The sequence below is a fragment of the Saccopteryx bilineata genome, chromosome X, assembly GCF_036850765.1.
Source record: "Saccopteryx bilineata isolate mSacBil1 chromosome X, mSacBil1_pri_phased_curated, whole genome shotgun sequence".
Classification (NCBI taxonomy): Eukaryota; Metazoa; Chordata; class Mammalia; order Chiroptera; family Emballonuridae; genus Saccopteryx; species Saccopteryx bilineata.
In genome coordinates, this window is record NC_089502.1 from 90,630,675 (window position 1) to 90,648,958 (window position 18,284).

Sequence of the window (18,284 nt, forward strand, 5' to 3'; positions counted from 1 at the left end):
TCAACAAGTAAGTGCTAGGGAGTTGTGACACATCCCCCAACCCTCAAAAAGGAAAGGAAACGGCCCTGGCCAGTTGACTCAGTGGTAGAGCATCGGCCTGGCGTGCAGGAGTCCCAGGTTCGATTCCCGGCCAGGGCACACAGGAGAAGCGCCCATCTGCTTCTCCACCCCTCCCCCTCTCCTTCCTCTCTGTCTCTCTCTTCCTCTCCCGCAGCCAAGGCTCCATTGGAGCAAAGTTGGCTCAGGCACTGAGGATGGCTCTGTTGCCTCTGCCTCAGGTGCTAGAATGGCTCTGGTTGCAACAGAGCGACGCCCCAGATGGGCAGAGCATCGCCCCCTGGTGGGCGTGCCAGGTGGATCCTGGTTGGGCGCATGCGGGAGTCTGTCTGCCTGCCTCCCCGTTTCCAACTTCGGAAAAATACAAAAAAAAAGAAAGGAAGGAAAACATACATTTAATAGGCATTTGCCTTACTAATTCTTGTTTAACTTAAAAAAAAATCAGTTAACACTATTACGTACAATTGCAGAGATAAAAAAATCTTTTGTGTTTTAAAATTTTTTGATTATGTAAGTAATATTATGCATTAAATTTTTTAAAAATTGATTGAGAGACAGAAACAGAGGGAGGCAGGGAGAGAAAAATAATAATTCATCTGTTCCACTTAGTTGTGCATTTATTAGTCACTTCTCATATGTACCCTGACTGGGGAATCAAACTTGCAACCTTATTGTTTAAGGATGACACTCTGACTTTGCTAATCTGCCAGCGCCTAATTATGCATTGTTAAACATAGGAATATTATGTTGATAATGCTCTCTTGTTTCCTCCTTAGGTATATACAACCTCACCAAAAAACACTACTAACAATCAGGAATACAGTCTTCCAAGTTATCTTTGCATTTACTATCATATATATTGATTTTTATATAAGTATGGGATTTTTACTCTAAGATCATTTTGTAACTTGCTTTCCTCACTTCATGTTGGGTATTTTTCCTATTAATAAATATATATTTAAGATATTGTTTTTAATGGTATATTTGAAAGAGCACATTAAATGTGATTCTGGCAGTTCCTAGATGTTGGGCTTCCATTCGGCCCAGAGAAAGTACCACCATGGTGCTTGTTACATCTTTGTTTGAGGGAGGGAGTGGTACAGGCACCTATAGAGGCGTGGAGATTTGTAGACTTCCTTCTCAGCCTTCAGGAAAAGTTGATGAACAATGATGAAGTGAGGCAGAAACAAGTTACAGCCACCAAATTTTTTTCTTCTTTGTGAGGAAATTGAAGACAACTAAGTGGTTCATTATTTAATATTTTAATAGTAAGATTTTCATAAGTAATTATAGTTAGTATCTCATTTATACTGCCTCTTTTACTAATAAAAGTGAACTAATAAACATCTTTTTGTATTTTTAAAACTCGGAGGCCTCGATGGGTGGTTCCAGTTTTGCCAAAAGGGGAATTAGAAGTGCTTTTAGAAGCTGCTATTGATCTTAGTAAAAAAGGTAAGTTTTGATGTTGTTAATGCTTTCTATAGTGTCAGATACCACATATCCTTTCATTTCATATCTGAAGACTTTATTCTCTCTTATGAACATTTAATTTGTATTTCTAGACTAGAACATCCCACAAAGATTTCTTGCCATGTCTTATGAAGCATATCTAGAGCAAGGGTTCATGTCCTTTGAACAGTCTTCAGGGGTGTTTGTGAACTTTCTGAAGTTATAGATAAAGTCAGTCTATATGCATATTTAAAGTAAAATGTCTAGCTTACATTTTTTTAATACATAGAAAAATTTGATTTTTCTCTTTAAAAACCTTGTAAGATGAGGTCAGTTTTTTATTTTCACAATAATCTGATTAAAAGGAATCTGGCCTTTTTTAGTTGTGCAGAAGTAAAAGCTTATTGTAATTATTTTTTTTAATGATTTTGGTCTACTTTATTTATTTATTTTTTTTTGCATTTGCACAGCAGCATTTATTTTTTTTATTTTTTTTTTAATAAATTTTTATTAATGTTAATGGGATGACATTAATATTTCAGGGTACATATATTCAAAGAAAACATGTCTAGGTTATCTTGTCATTAAATTATGTTGCATACCCCTCACCCAGAGTCAGATTGTCCTCCGTCACCCTCTGTCTAGTTTTCTCTGTGCCCTCCTTCTCCCCTAACTCTCTCCCTCCCCCCACCCCTGGTAACCACCACACTCTTGTCCATGTCTCTTAGTCTCATTTTTATATTCCACCAATGTATGGAATCATGTAGTTCTTGTTTTTTTCTGATTTACTTATTTCACTCCGTATGATGTTATCAAGATCCCACCATTTTGCTGTAAATGATATGATGTCATCATTTCTTATGGCTGAGTAGTATTCCATAGTGTATATGTGCCACATCTTCTTTATCCAGTCTTCTATTGAAGGGCTTTTTGGTTGTTTCCATGTCTTGGCCACTGTGAACAGTGCTGCAATGAACATAGGGCTACATGTGTCTTTACGTATCAGTGTTTCTGAGTTTTGGGGGTATATACCCAGTAGAGGGATTGCTGGGTCATAAGGTAGTTCTATTTTCAGTTTTTTGAGGAACCACCATACTTTCCTCCATAATGGTTGTACTACTTTACATTCCCACCAACAGTGTATGAGGGTTCCTTTTTCTCCGCAGCCTCTCCAACACTTGCTATTACCCGTCTTGTTGATAATAGCTAATCTAACAGGGGTGAGGTGGTATCTTATTGTAGTTTTGATTTGCATTTCTCTAATGAAGCTGAGCCTCTTTTCATATATCTGTTGGCCATTTGTATTTCTTCCTGGGAGAAGTGTCTGTTCATGTCCTCTTCCCATTTTTCATTTTTTTATTGAATTGTTTGTTTGTTTGTTGTTGAGTTTTATGAGTTCTTTGTAAATTTTGGATATTAGGCCCTTATCTGAGCTATTGTTTGAAAATATCAGTTCCCATTTAGTTGGCTGTCTGTTTATTTTGGTATCGGTTTCTCTTGCTGAGCAAAAACTTTTTATTCTGATGTAGTCCCATTCATTTATCTTTGCCTTCACTTCTCTTGCCATTGGAGTCAAGTTCATAAAATGTTCTTTAAAACCCAGGTCCATGAGTTTAGTACCTATGTCTTCTTCTATGTACTTTATTGTTTCAGATCTTATATTTAGGTCTTTGATCCATTTTGAATTAATTTTAGTACACGGGGACAGGCTGTAGTCGAGTTTCATTCTTTTGCATGTGGCTTTCCAGTTTTCCCAACACCATTTGTTGAAGAGGCTTTCTTTTCTCCATTTTGCGTTGTTGGCCCCCTTATCAAAGATTATTTGACCATATATATGTGGTTTTATTTCTGGGCTTTCTATTCTGTTCCATTGGTCTGAGTGTCTATTTTTCCGCCAGTACCATACAGTTTTGATTATTGTGGCCCTATAATATAGTTTAAAGTCAGGTATTGTAATGCCCCCAGCTTCATTCTTTTTCCTTAGGATTGCTTTAGCTATTCGGGGTTTTTTATAGTTCCATATAAATCTTATGATTTTTTGTTCCATTTCTTTAAAAAATGTCATAGGAATTTTGATGGGAATTGCATTAAATTTATATATTGCTTTGGGTAATATGGCCATTTTAATTATATTTATTCTTCCTATCCAAGAACAAGGAATATTTTTCCATCTCATTGTGTCTTTTTCTATTTCTCTTAGCAATGTCTTGTAGTTTTCGTTATATAGGTCCTTTACATTCTTTGTTATGTTTATTCCTAGGTATTTTATTTTTTTTGTTGCAATCGTGAAGGGGATTATTTTTTTGAGTTCGTTTTCTAATATTTCATTGTTGGCATATAGAAAGGCTATGGACTTTTGTATGTTGATTTTGTATCCTGCGACCTTACTGTATTGGTTTATTGTTTCTAGTAATTTTTTTGTGGAGTCCTTTGGGTTTTCGATGTATAGGATCATATCATTAGCCAAAAGTGATACCTTTACTTCTTCTTTTCCGATATGGATGCCTTTTATTTCTTTCTCTTGTCTGATTGCTCTGGCCAGAACTTCTAGCACCACGTTAAATAAGAGTGGAGAGAGTGGACAACCCTGTCTTGTTCCTGATTTAAGGTGGAAAGTCCTCAGTTTTACGCCATTTAATATGATGTTGGCTGATGGTTTATCATATATGGCCTTTATCATGTTGAGATATTTTCCTTCTATACCCATTTTGTTGAGAGTCTTAAACATAAAATTGTGTTGTATTTTATCGAAAGCCTTTTCTGCGTCTATTGATAAGATCATGTGGTTTTTGTTCTTTGTTTTGTTGATATGGTGTATTACGTTAACCGTTTTACGTATGTTGAACCATCCTTGAGATTCTGGGATGAATCCCACTTGATCATGATGTATTATTTTTTTAATATATTGTTGTATTCGATTTGCCAGTATTTTGTTTAGTATTTTAGCATCTGTATTCATTAGAGATATTGGTCTGTAGTTTTCTTTCTTTGTGCCATCCTTGCCTGGTTTTGGTATGAGGGTTATGTTGGCCTCATAAAATGTGTTTGGAAGTATTGCTTCTTCTTCAATTTTTTGGAAGACTTTGAGTAGAATAGGAACCAAGTCTTAATGATTTTGGTCTACTTTAGGTGAATTCTCTCTTAGCAAAGGACTACTTTTGTAGTCTCAACTTTTCAGAAATTGGAGATTAAAATAAATGGCAGTAATATTTCAGTTTCTGAAATAGGGTAATCATGGATATATTCTAATTGTCAACAGGCGTTACCACAATTGAAATTGATTTTTTTTTTTTGGTATTTTTCTGAAGCTGGAAACAGGGAGGCAGTCAGACAGACTCCCGCATGCGCCCGACCTGGATCCACCCGGCACGCCCACCAGGGGGCGATGCTCTGCCCATCCGGGGGGTCGCTCTGTCGCGACCAGAGCCACTCTAGCACCTGGGGCAGAGGCCAAGGAGCCATCCCCAGCGCCCGGGCCATCTTTTGCTCCAGTGGAGCCTTGGCTGCGGGAGGGGAAGAGAGAGACAGAGAGGAAGGAGAGGGGGAGGGGTGGAGAAGCAGATGGGCGCCTCTCCTGTGTGCCCTGGCTGGGAATCGAACCCGGGACTTCCGCACACCAGGCCGACGCTCTACCACTGAGCCAACCGGCCAGGGCTGAAATTGATTGTTGTAAAAATTAATGTTTTTTTAGTATCTTGCTTAAATTATCTAATAAACAGTGAAAATGCATTATCAGTTTACAGTTTTCTACTCTTAACATTTCTTTTGTTCATTTACACTTTTATTCATCAATTCAGCAAATTTTAAAGACTAATGTTTTTGGCATGGTTTAGATCCTGACAGTAAAATGATAGGTAAAATGTCATTGACATGCACTGGACCTATGTCTCCTCCACTCCTATATCTTTTCTGGGACTATGGGTTATAATAGGGAAGGTTTATATTTTTTTAAAATATAATACTGGGTTTAAATGTCCTCTCTTTTATATAATTAAAATCTCAGAGCTAATCTGCATTTGTTGGCTGTCGATGAATAGTTTATAATTATTTATTACCTTTTATCATATAATTGGACATTTTAAGACAACCAGAGAAATACCTTGTTTGCATCAATTTTTTTCTACTCTTTTTAGGCCTGGATGTTAAAAGCGAAGCTTGTCAGCGATTTTTTCGGGATGGACTAACAATATCATTCACTAAAATCCTTACAGATGAGGCAGTGAGTGGCTGGAAGTTTGAAATTCATGTGAGTCTTGCATTTGCCTTAAAAGATCAGCTTTACATAGTGATACTTGTGTTTTCTCTCATTCATACACACAAATGTATATTTGGTTATATATTTGATTCTTTGGTTGAATTTTAAAGGTCTGAAAGTGTGAAACTTTTAAAGTACTTCTTATAAATTATAATTTCTTTTGAGGGAAGCATAATCATTTAGAATGAGTGTGAGATTTAGAGGTAGTAAATTTGGGTTTACTCTTGTCTCCTGGGTTCTCAAGTGCCTTGAGATCTTAGGCCAGTCACCCTATTTCATTGAAAATACGATGCTATCAATTGTGAGGTGTACCGCTAAGGAAGAAAAACATGGGGATTCTTAATATCTGGGACACAAAGAATTAATGTAGAAAAATAAACCTATCATATAGAGGCAGCAGAGAAACCTGTATGCTTGAACCCTAGCAAGCAATAGAGGTAAAAATGGAAAATTTAAACCATAAGCCAGTATTCACACAAATTTGTAGTTTGAATTCAAATTGTAGTTGCAATACAAAAAATTCTCAAATGGATAATTTAAAATGTTCTCAGATGGCGGTGTCACCAAGTGGCTGACAGAAGCAAACAAATCCTCTACAAACACCTTCAGGCTAGGAAAATGTACTGTAAGTGTAGAAATGGAAACATTGCAAGTGGTGTCAAGATTTTTGCATTGAGGTTTAGCAAATCTATTCCATCTTGAATAATTGATATATTGTTTAGATTTTAGAATTGCAGCCTCTAGTAAATAAATTCCAAAGAGAAAAAAGTGAAAATTTCCAGCTTGTCTGGACATAGAGCAATGCCTTATTCATTTTGTAAGCTGTTACAAATGACTTTTGAAAGTAGGTACTATGTAAATTATAAAAAAGATGCAAATTTGTCTTTTGATATATCAGTTTGATCCCAATATTAGTGAAATGTTTAAGTGATCAATATAGTAAACTGGAAAGATTACTAAAATATAATTAATATTAGAAAATGTTTCTGTTTGGAATTGCAATGTTTTAATCTTATAAATCACCTTTCTCCCTTATATATAACAGAGGTGTATTATCAATAATACTCATCGCCTGGTGGAGCTATGTGTGGCCAAGTTGTCCCAAGACTGGTTTCCACTTCTAGAACTTCTCTCCATGGCCTTAAATCCTCATTGCAAATTCCATATCTACAATGGTACACGTCCATGTGAATCTGTTTCCTCCAGTGTTCAGTTGCCCGAAGATGAACTCTTTGCTCGTTCTCCGGATCCTCGCTCACCAAAAGTGCGTTGTTTCTTATTTTCAAAATTAAATTTTACAGTTTTGCTGTGCCACAGAACTTGAATGATCCAAACCTATTAATAGTGAAGGAATAATTTTATATTACTCTAAAGGGATTCTGCATTATTTTGTGTTTTGGTGTTCTTTTTCAGCTTTAAGCTTTCACTGTAGTTAATTCACACTGTCTTCTGTTTAGCCTCTTGGGAAATAATGATTGAGTGTAAAGTAGATCGTATTTTTTCCTTTTTAAGTAAGAGTGGGAGATTACTTCTTTGACCAAGGCCATAATCATCTCCAAAATTTTAACTTCAAGATCTTATAAGTGTCTAATGTGTCATTAAAGTAAAATTACAGAAGTTATAAATGGAAGCCAAATAGTAAAACATAAATATCAATGAAATATATCTGTAGTATACATAAATGTAATTATGTAAGTTTTCCAACGTGAATTTTTTATACCAGCATAAACAGTATACACTTTATGAAGTATCCCTAACTATATTTCTTATATAAGTATTATATAATTCAAAAAATACTTCGAAAATTTTAGAAATTAAGGAGACAGTTTTGATTTTGTGGGTTTTATAAAAAGGAAAAACCTGCCAGGAAAATTTGAATTTATGCACATAATGGTTGATTTATTCTGTTAAAAGCAGAAATCATCAAAATGTGTTGAATTTAGAGCTGAGGTGTTCTGATATTTACCAAAGCTCATATTGTTGCCAGTTTTGGTTTATTTTTGCTTCACTAAATCAAAGTAATTTCAAAATTATGGCAGTCTCCAAAATATACCTATTTTTCTTTATTTTACTTTATTTTTTCTTGTATAGGTAAGTAATAATCTGTTAAGAGACTCACAGGGAACATCTTAAAGGGTGGTTTTTGGTTGAAGATATTTTATCTTTCTTTGAGGTCTAGCTCTTTTTGAGTATTAATAACCAAATACTCCTAATTGCTTAAACATACATTGCAGATGAAAACATATGGGAGGATTGTATCTGCCTAATAGTTTCATTCCAGTTACTAGGGAGGTTAAAAACACACGTGCCTGACCAGGCGGTGGCGCAGTGGATAGAGCGTCGGACTGGGATACGGAGGACCCAGGTTTGAGACACCGAGGTCGCCAGCTTGAGTGCGGGCTCATCTGGCTTGAGCAAAGCTCACCAGCTTGGACCCAAGGTTGCTGGCTTGAGCAAGGGGTGACTCGGTCTGCTGAAGGCCCGCGGTCAAGGCACATATGAGAAAGCAATCAGTGAACAACTAAGGTGTCGCAACTAAAAACTGATGATTGATGCTTCTCATCTCTCTCCGTTCCTGTCTGTCTGTCCCTATCTATCCCTCTCTCTGACGCTATCTCTGTCCCTGTATTTAAAAACAAAACAAAACAAAAAAACCCACACATTACATAAGTATGTGCTTTCTTAGAATTGCTGGTTGCCAAAGGGACCTGTTGAATTAAATTATTTTGAGTTAGATTTTAGGACCAAATAAAAAAGTAGGAAAATAATGGATTTATAGGAATATGGTAGTTGATTTATTAGAGAATTTAGTTAATGTTGATTTTCATAAATCATACCAAAACTAACCAGAACAAGCATATTGTCTCTTTAAAGCAGTTACCTTTTACTTAGCATTTTCCCTTTGTGCTAGACATGTCTTTTTGTTTTTTAATAGTTGTAGAAATTATTTTTGCTAAAGGCTTAGGTAGAGGAACTGCCTCTTGTTTCTCCCTTAGTGGCTTCTAAACTGGTTTTTTTTAGAAGAAGGCAAGGTATGAAAGGTTGTCATGTGTACATAAATTTGTAGATACATTTGATTCTTATTATCTATATTATTATCTATAAACCATTTTAATTCACTTAAAATTTTTTACATGTAAGCACACTTCTAAATACACAAATCATTACCTATTCCAGTATTGGCGGTTGAAAGCCAATCCATACTATTGTGTTGTGGACCTGTAAGATGAGAATTGGGTGCATTCACATGAGGCAGCAAAAGCATTAACCTGTATCTTCTAGTTAGGAGCAAGAGGTATAATACCAGAAATTAGTTAACTATAACAAAAAGGGAATTCAAACACCTTAATTACTGAATATCTCTTTAGTTTTTTTTTATTGTTTTTGTTTTAAGGAATCTTTTATCCTCTTAGGTTTTTAAAAATATATTTTCAGATAAGAAAAGGTATTTTCTTATGATGATATCTCTGAAATAAAAGTATGGCTTCAAATTGCTGTTCACCAGCTATATTGGTATGAACAAAAAGCTATGCCTTAGTAATCTAATCTGTATGGCTACTTAAGCTTCTGTCTCTCAGGCAGGGTTACTGTGAGCATATGCAATATTTTTTTGGTTTTTTGTTTTTTTAAGGATGGTTTTACATAATAAGTATTGAATTTCCTGTTTTTAGTATGCTTCAGTCAAGAAATTACTTCAGAGAGTAATTTTCCCCCCTAAAAGCAGGAAGTTAACTTTCTTCATTAACTGTATTGCAGGGTTGGCTAGTGGATCTTCTCAACAAATTCGGCACTTTAAATGGGTTCCAGATTTTGCATGATCGTTTTATTAGTGGATCAGCATTAAATGTTCAAATAATTGCAGCTCTTATTAAGTAAGTTATGCTTTAAAATGAATCTTCAGTGCATTATAGAAATTGCTAGATAAAAAATGAGTTTCTTTTTTACAAGTATGGTTGTTTCTTTAACTGGTAACTTGGATTTTTAAAGTTAATATAAATAGTCTCAGTTCAGTCCTAGTTGATTGTAAGAAATCAAGTATTACAACAGTGATATAATGCTTTTCTTATTGCAGACCTTTTGGACAAAGCTATGAGTTTCTCACTCTTCATACGGTGAAAAAGTATTTTCTTCCAGTAATTGAAATGGTCCCACAATTTTTAGAAAACTTAACTGATGAAGAACTGAAAAAAGAAGCAAAGAATGAAGCCAAAAATGATGCTCTTTCAATGATTATTAAATCTTTGAAGAATTTAGCATCAAGGGTTCCAGGACAAGAAGAAACTGTAAAAAATTTAGAAATATTTAGGTTAAAAATGATACTTAGGTAAGATATTTACCCCTTGGAATAATTATTTATTGACCGCTTAGAATCATACTTAACACTGAATTTCTTTTGCAGATTATTGCAAATTTCTTCTTTCAATGGAAAGATGAATGCACTGAACGAAGTTAATAAGGTGATATCTAGTGTATCATACTATACCCATCGGCATGGTAACCCTGAAGAGGAGGAGTGGCTCACAGCTGAACGAATGGCAGTAAGTCCTTTCTTTTCCTTTTCATGAATCTACCTAAGGCAGAAATTAGAATAGCTCTACTCAAAGTTAGTAATAAGATTTCAAAGGAAACCTGGAAATTGGGAGGTATTTAGATTGATATGACTTAATCCTAAGAACTTCTGTAATAACATAGTTTATTACTTGGTAATAATATGGGTATCTTAGCACAGTGGTCCCCAACCCCCGGGCTGTGGACCAGTACTGGTCCATGGGCCATTTGGTACCGGTCCGCAGAGAAAGAATAAATAACTTACATTATTTCTGTTTTATTTATATTTAAGTCTGAACGATGTTTTATTTTTAAAAAATGACCAGATTCCCTCTGTTACATCCGTCTAAGACTCACTCTTGACGCTTGTCTTGGTCACGTGATACATTTATCCGTCCCAAAGGCTGGCCTGTGAAAATATTTTCTGACATTAAACCTGTCCGTGGCCCAAAAAAGGTTGGGGACCACATCTTAGCATATCTGTCCTAAACGTATTGATGAACATAGGTGTTCTAAAGTAATTATTAGCTTGTTGGGTGGGGTTGGTTAAAATGGAGTAGATAAAGATGAATGGAATAGATTAGGCATTATTTGGTACTGGAACAGCTCTACTTAAATATGGTAAAATAGGAAATAATAATTGCTGGAATAAGATCTACATTTGAATTAGTTTATCATTTTAAGAACTTAAGCTCTTACATTTATATCATTTTGACTTTGAAAGTTTAGGCAACTTTTATTTATCATGCATATTTGTATATGTTATATTTTCTTATTGCTATTTAATACTGCTTATAATTAAAAAATTTTTTTACTCAATTTATTTTTTAAAAAGGTAAACAGTTCATTCCTCTCACCCTCTGCCTCTTGCAGCCACCAATCTGGTCTCTGTGAGCTTATTTTTGTAGTTTTTTTGTTTGTTTTGTTTAGCTTATTGTATTTAACATCGTGCTGCCATGGTTCATCCGTGTTGTCACAAATGACAAGATTTCATTCTTTTTAATGGCCCATTAATATTCCAGTGTCTGTATGTACCACAGTTTATCCATTCATCAGTCCATGGGCAATGAGATTATTCAGTATCTTGACTGTTGTGCAGGTATCTTTCTAAGATAACTGATTTCATTTCTTTTGGACATATATATCCTGTAGTAGGATTACTGGATAGTATGGTAGTTGTGTGTATGTGTTTGTATGTGTGTGTGTGTGTGTGTGAGTGAACCTGTGACCTTGGTGCACTGAAATGACACTTTATCCACTGGGCGACCCAGCCAGGGCTGGTGGTTCTGTTTTTAATGAACTTTCATACTGTTTTCCAAACTGGTAGCACAAATTTACATTCCCACCAACAGTATATATAGGTTCCCTTTTCTTCATATCTTGGCCAAGACTGTTGTTTGTTGTCTGTTTTGATAATAGCCATTTAAATAGGTGTGAGGTAATACCTCATTGTGGTTTTGATTTGCATTTCCCTGATGATTAATGTAGAGCATCTTTTCATACTTGTTGGCCATCTGTATGTTGTCTTTGGGAAAATGTCTATTTAGATCTCCAGCCCATTTTTAAGTTGTTTTTTGGTTGTTGTTTTTTTGTTATGGAGTTGTATGAGTTTTTTTAAATATATTTTGACTATCAGCTCCTAATCAGTTATGATTTGCAGTTTTTTTCTCCCATTCAGTAGGTTGCCTCTTAGTTTTGTTGATAGTTTCCTTTTCGATATAGAAACTTTTTAGTTTGATGTAGTCTCACTTCTTATTTTTGCTTTTGTTATATTGTACTTTTAAAATGAAGAATGCCACTTTAAAAAGATTGGTTGCATAACTTTAGTGCATACTGTCTGACAGCACTGCCAAGACAAAAACTGTCCTTGTTCTCAAGGTCATCTTAATTGTGGAGAATGATTAGAATGTGATAAAAGGTATGTAGAGGATGCCGAGATATTGACCCTCTGTTAGGGATTTAGGTGGTAGACAAAAGGTTTTGTGTATGTAATTTGGCCACTTTGTGGGAAGTTGAGCATAGAGCTACTTATAAGGGTTCAAGATCTGGTTCTGGTCCCTGAAATGTTGTCAGTCCTAGATGATTATAGGAAATGGCATTACATTTTGAGAAACTTTTGTATGAATTTGATATTGCCACATTTTATATTTTAAAAATATTATATTATAAAAATATCAGCCTGCAACAGATTAGAATTAAAAGTGGACTGTTACCAGCTGAAAAGTGTACTTCTCTAGCACATTTTGGAGTGAAATACTTTTTATTCTCATTAAGTTGAATACTATAAAGTCATACAGTGTCTGTGGACTTTTACCTTTTGGTTCATGAGTTAGAATTTTCTCCTATAGGTAAAGATAGTAATAAATAAATGCTGTTCAAGCAACATAGCATAATAGTGTTATAGGAACACAGATGTGGGAAGCATGCAATGCAACCTTGATTTAGATTTCAGTTCTAACACTTCCAAGTCTATTTTTTTCCTTTAATAAGATAATTTATTCCTCCTTGGGATTGTTTGGATGATTGAACAGCTAATGGATAGGGAATGATAGTAAATTTTTTTGATAAATAAAAGCATAACATAAAAACAGTACCATTTCACCCAAATCAAAACTAGTATAAGGAATCCAAAGATCCTTAAATGGGTTCTGTACCTACCCTGTCCAAACCATGGTGATTGCTGCACTAATAACATTTTATTTTTTTGAAAAAGTGTTGGAGTAAGTCCTTTTTAATGATTTCACTATTTCTAATTTATGGAAGCATTTCTGTGTGTACAAAATTAAGTTCCATGAAATTATTGCTATTTTTCATGATTTTGCATTGAAACAACCATAAGCATATTACATTAGTATATTGTGTTTTGTGGTTTTTAATTCCTATTAATTTGTATTTTTTAAAGCTTCTGTGTTTGTTTCTGCTTTGAAACAAGTTTCTGAATTTTATTTAGGAATGGATACAGCAGAACAATATCTTATCCATAGTTTTACGTGATAGTCTTCATCAACCACAGTATGTAGAAAAGCTAGAGAAGATTCTTCGTTTTGTCATCAAAGAAAAAGCTCTGACCTTACAAGATCTTGATAATATCTGGGCAGCACAGGTAAGGAATGTGAAATAGTGGCTATTTGGTTTTCAAAAGAAAAGATGCTATAAAAACTAAGGAAATGAAACAGTTGTGAAATGGGTTGAAGGCTTATATTATATGATTTCTAGTATGATGTTTAAATGCTTGTTTACAGAAATCCTGTCAGGAATCGTTTTGAAATAGGCAATAATTTTTAGAATAGAAATGTTACATTATCTACTGGATGTATTTGGTAACTTTTAGGTAGTTTTTTTAAAAAAGAGGCAAACAGTAAAATAAGGGAATATCCATGGAGGGAGGGGTACAAGACATCTGTAATTGGTTTCTTTTGTAAACTTAATACAAAGAAAAACTCAATGTCAGGAGAGTTAAATCACTAGAGTATAAAAATCTATAAGGATTTATAGCTTTTTCCAGAGAAGAGAAGTGACCTTTTTGGTTTCAGAGCTGGAAACTTATGATTCTTTTGCTTATCTTAATGACAAATTTCTACACATGGAGCACCTGTGAAGTTATTAGTGAATTCCAGATTACAAAGCTTTGTTTTTTTTTTTTGTTTTTTTTTTTTGTTTTTTCATTTTTCTGAAGCTGGAAACAGGGAGAGACAGCCAGACAGACTCCCGCATGCGCCCTACCGGGATCCACCCGGCACGCCCACCAGGGGCGATGCTCTGCCCATCCTGGGCGTCGCCATGTTGCGACCAGAGCCACTCTAGCACCTGGGGCAGAGGCCACAGAGCCATCCCCAGCGCCCGGGCCATCTTTGCTCCAATGGAGCCTTGGCTGCGGGAGGGGAAGAGAGAGACAGAGAGGGAAAGCGCGGTGGAGGGGTGGAGAAGCAAATGGGCGCTTCTCCTGTGTGCCCTGGCCGGAATCGAACCCTGGTCCTCCGCACGCTAGGCCGACGCTCTACCGCTGAGCCAACCGGCCAGGGCCAAAGCTTTGTTTTTTGAGTGTATAGAAACAAAGAAAACATTCAGTTTTGCTTGTAAATACTTATGGTTCCAGTTTTGAAACAATACCATGGTGTACTTTGTTTTTCTTCTACTTGCAGTATTAAAATTGGCACATTCAATAATGAATGGTTCACATGGATTCTCAAAGTATACATTAACCATGTATAGAAGAAATTGAGTTGTCAGGTTTTAGATGAAAGTTTTATGTTATGATTTTTTTTATGTTTATGGAGATGGAGATTGGAATACTTTATTAATAGTTGTCAGCAGGCAGTATACACTACTTACCTACTGTTCAAATTCTGGTGTACTATGATTTTCTTTGTTTTTTTTCAACAGGCAGGAAAGCATGAAGCCATTGTGAAGAATGTACATGACCTGCTGGCAAAGTTGGCGTGGGATTTTTCTCCTGAGCAACTCGATCATCTTTTTGATTGCTTTAAGGTAATAGTTAACATAGTAAAGTAGTACCATTTTATTTTTAATAGATTTAATTGATCGGTTCTTATATTTTATTCTAGCCAATAAATACTTAAATAAAAATCATTTAACAATTTCTGGTATGTAGGAATTGGCCATTGTTTTCTTTTCAATGAGAACTTGGTGTTTCTTTTTTGTAGTAATAGCACTCATAAATAAGGAATCTTTCTGCCCCCCATTTACCCCCCCTCCAAAAAAAAAACCCCTTAGGTTATTTGTATTTCTTTACCCTAGCAGTTATATTTTTATTATAGGTTCAAGAGAGCTATAGGACCTCAGGGAGGGATGATTAATTGTGATGAAAAGAAAAATAAAGAGCAGACAGGAAGGGATTGCCAATACCTTGGCATTCTAGGATTGATATACACAGGCAAATTAGAAATTAAGTCATGGACTTAAAGGAAATGTCATTCCTAAGATAGCCCAGGAGCCCCTACAATCATAGCTGCCATCATAAACTTTTAAAGGCCTTATTGTGTAGTGGCCTCTCTCCAGTTGCTAGTTTTGGTTTTGTAAAAGCAATGGTTGCTGAATTTGTGGATAAGAACACAAGACCTTATGACAGTGAACACAAAGGAGAAGATGTTCTTTCTACTACTGACATTAAATCAGGTGTCTTGTTAAAAATAACAGTTATAGTATACTGACTGCTGGTGGGAACATAAGTTGCTACAACCAGTTGGGAAAATAGTTGGTATTTCTGGAAAAGTGTAAGATTATCATGACTCATCAATTTGACTTCTGACTTTATGCTCTAGAGAAGTGGTTTTCAACCTTTTTACATTTGGAGACCTGTGAAAATAGGGTAATTTTTTCAGGGACTGCTAAGGCAGAAATCCCCAAGCATAAGTGAATTCAACTAAGATCATTGGGTCTAATAACCTTTATATAATATCAGGGTGGTTAACTTTTTCATGGACCAGCAGTTTGAAAACACTGCTCTAGAGAAATCCATGCATATGTGCACCAGTATACAAAGCCAACATCTGTACCAGGATTATTTGTAATGGCAAAAAACTGCTGTGTAGAATGGACAAATAAATTGAGAAATTTTTATATAATGAAACACTTTACAATAATGAAAATGAGCACATTTGAGTAACTCAGTCATACGAATGAGTCTAAACAAAAAGCTAAAGAAAGGAATAGCCCTGGCCAGGTTGTTTAGTGGATAAAGCACCATCCCAGCATACCGAGGTGCATGTTCAATCCTGTGTCAGGGCACATATATGAGAAGCAATAACTACAGAACTAAGTGGAACGAGTTGGTACTTCTCTCTCTCATCTCCCCTCTTCACCCTCCCTTTTGCTCTCTCTTCTTCCCTCCCCTCCTTTTTGTCCTCCCTCCCCTCCTTTGTGTCCTCCCTCCCCTCCTTTGTGTCTCTCGACAATCAAGGTTAAAAAACTTTGTATTTTTCTGAAGCTGGAAACGGGGAGAGACAGACAGACAGACAGACTCCCGCATGCACCCGACCGGGATCCACCCGGCACGCCCACCAGGGGCAACGCTCTCCCCACCAGGGGGCGATGCTCTGCCCCTCCGGGGCTTCTCTCTGCCGCAACCAGAGCCACTCTAGCGCCTGGGGCAGAGGCCAAGGAGCCATCCCCAGCGCCCGGGCCATCTTTGCTCCAACGGAGCCTTGGCTGCAGGAGGGGAAGAGAGAGACAGAGAGGAAGGAGGGAGGGTGGAGAAGCAAATGGGCGCTTCTCCTATGTGCCCTGGCCGGGAATCGAACCCGGGTCCCCCGCACGCCAGGCCAACGCTCTACCGCTGAACCAACCAGCCACGGCCAAAAAACATTTTTTGATTAAAGAAATAAAATCACAAGAATTCACATGCCTTGATTGCAGTAACATAAACTTCAGAAATAGGCCCAGCAGGCTTCTGGAGTGTTACTTGTCTAATGTGTAATTTTTGACCTGGATAATAGTTTACACAGGTGTTTATATTATGTTCTGTAATAATAGTATATATTTGTACCTTTCTTGATGTGTGTTTTAGAATAGAAGAAAAATAATAATACCAGTTATTGGCTTCCACTCTAGACCAATTAAGGTATTTCTTCCTATTCTCTCAGATACCACTTTGAGTAATTCTCTGTTCAGCTATGTTTTTCTGATTAATATGGTTAATCTGGTGACAATTTAAGCAGTGAGAAATAAATGTGTTGTTTTCATGTCATTAAAATTTTTTTTTCTAGGCAAGTTGGACAAATGCAAGTAAAAAGCAACGTGAGAAACTGCTTGAGCTGATACGTCGCCTTGCAGAAGATGATAAAGATGGTGTGATGGCACACAAAGTATTGAACCTCCTGTGGAATCTGGCTCACAGTGATGATGTGCCTGTAGACATCATGGACCTGGCTCTCAGTGCTCACATAAAAATACTAGATTATAGTTGCTCCCAGGTAAGGGTGTGCTGCTTTGCTCATTTTTTGTTACCCTTCTTGACAGTTAGGGTGGCTTAGATACAGAGTAGTTTCAGGTTAGTTTAACATTATTTTTGAAGTCATCTTCAAGAATTGACTTTTTTTCTTCAGGTAAGTTTGTCTCTTCTTAGGTCACTATGTCAGTTCTGTGTATCATCTGAAAAGCAATTCAGTCTCATTGGGAGAAAGGCAATATAATCAACACAGGTTATATAATTTTAGTATTGTTAAATGTATGGTACTAAAATACCAGTTTTAAATACATAGATCATGAGGTACATTAAAGCTGTGCAGGAACGTTAAAGCTAAGAGAAGTTAGGTTTTCTTTGGTAATAGGGAAGTTAATAAATTAATAAATAAAATTTCCTAAACAATAAAATATTTAATGCCTTCCCTAAGAACAAATTACACAACAGCTTCCTTGCATTCTAACTTATAGAATATGTATCCTTTTAATTCAAGTATGAACATTGCTGAATAACTAATTCTCACTTATTAAAACTATTTGCTACACTGATAAACTGAAATTTAAGAGCAAAGAAATTATCTCAAGTAGTTGTATATGATTCAGATGCTACTCAGTTTAAACTGTAGTTGGCTTGTGACAGTTCGTTAAGTATTTATTTAATATATCAAAAAGTAACAAGAGCGGCCTGACCTGTGGTGGCACAGGGAATAAAGCATCCACCTGGAATGCTGAAGTCACTGGTTCAAAACCCTGGGCTCGCTTGGTCAAGGCACATAAGGGAGTTGATGCTTCCTGCTCCTCCCTAACTTTCTTCCTTTCTCTTTCTCTCTCTCTCCCTCTTTCCCTCTCTCCTCTCTCTAAAATAAATAAATAAAATCTAAAAAAAATAGTAACAAGAGCCTTGAGTTTAAATTAGTTCATTAAATGGAGACTCACCAAAAAATAATCCAAACTTAAAATTAAGTACACAGATCTGCATTTCTGATTACTATTGACTTGGGGTGGTGCAAAGTAAAATAAGGTACGAGAGGTAAAATAACTTGGACTTTACAAC

At 36.0% G+C, this 18,284-nt stretch overlaps 1 protein-coding gene across 6 annotated transcripts in view; it reads left to right on the plus strand.

The window, feature by feature from the left end:
- Nucleotides 1-18,284, plus strand: part of USP9X (ubiquitin specific peptidase 9 X-linked) — a 113,888-nt gene that overhangs the window by 32,928 nt on the left and 62,676 nt on the right. For all 6 annotated transcript variants that reach the window (XM_066249801.1, XM_066249802.1, XM_066249800.1 and 3 more), the window contains 9 exons: nt 1,430-1,509; nt 5,640-5,752; nt 6,807-7,025; nt 9,518-9,633; nt 9,834-10,085; nt 10,161-10,299; nt 13,260-13,412; nt 14,693-14,797; nt 17,035-17,241. In XM_066249801.1, the coding sequence (XP_066105898.1) occupies nt 1,430-1,509; nt 5,640-5,752; nt 6,807-7,025; nt 9,518-9,633; nt 9,834-10,085; nt 10,161-10,299; nt 13,260-13,412; nt 14,693-14,797; nt 17,035-17,241 (1,384 nt within the window). The remainder of the gene's footprint in view (nt 1-1,429; nt 1,510-5,639; nt 5,753-6,806; nt 7,026-9,517; nt 9,634-9,833; nt 10,086-10,160; nt 10,300-13,259; nt 13,413-14,692; nt 14,798-17,034; nt 17,242-18,284) is intronic.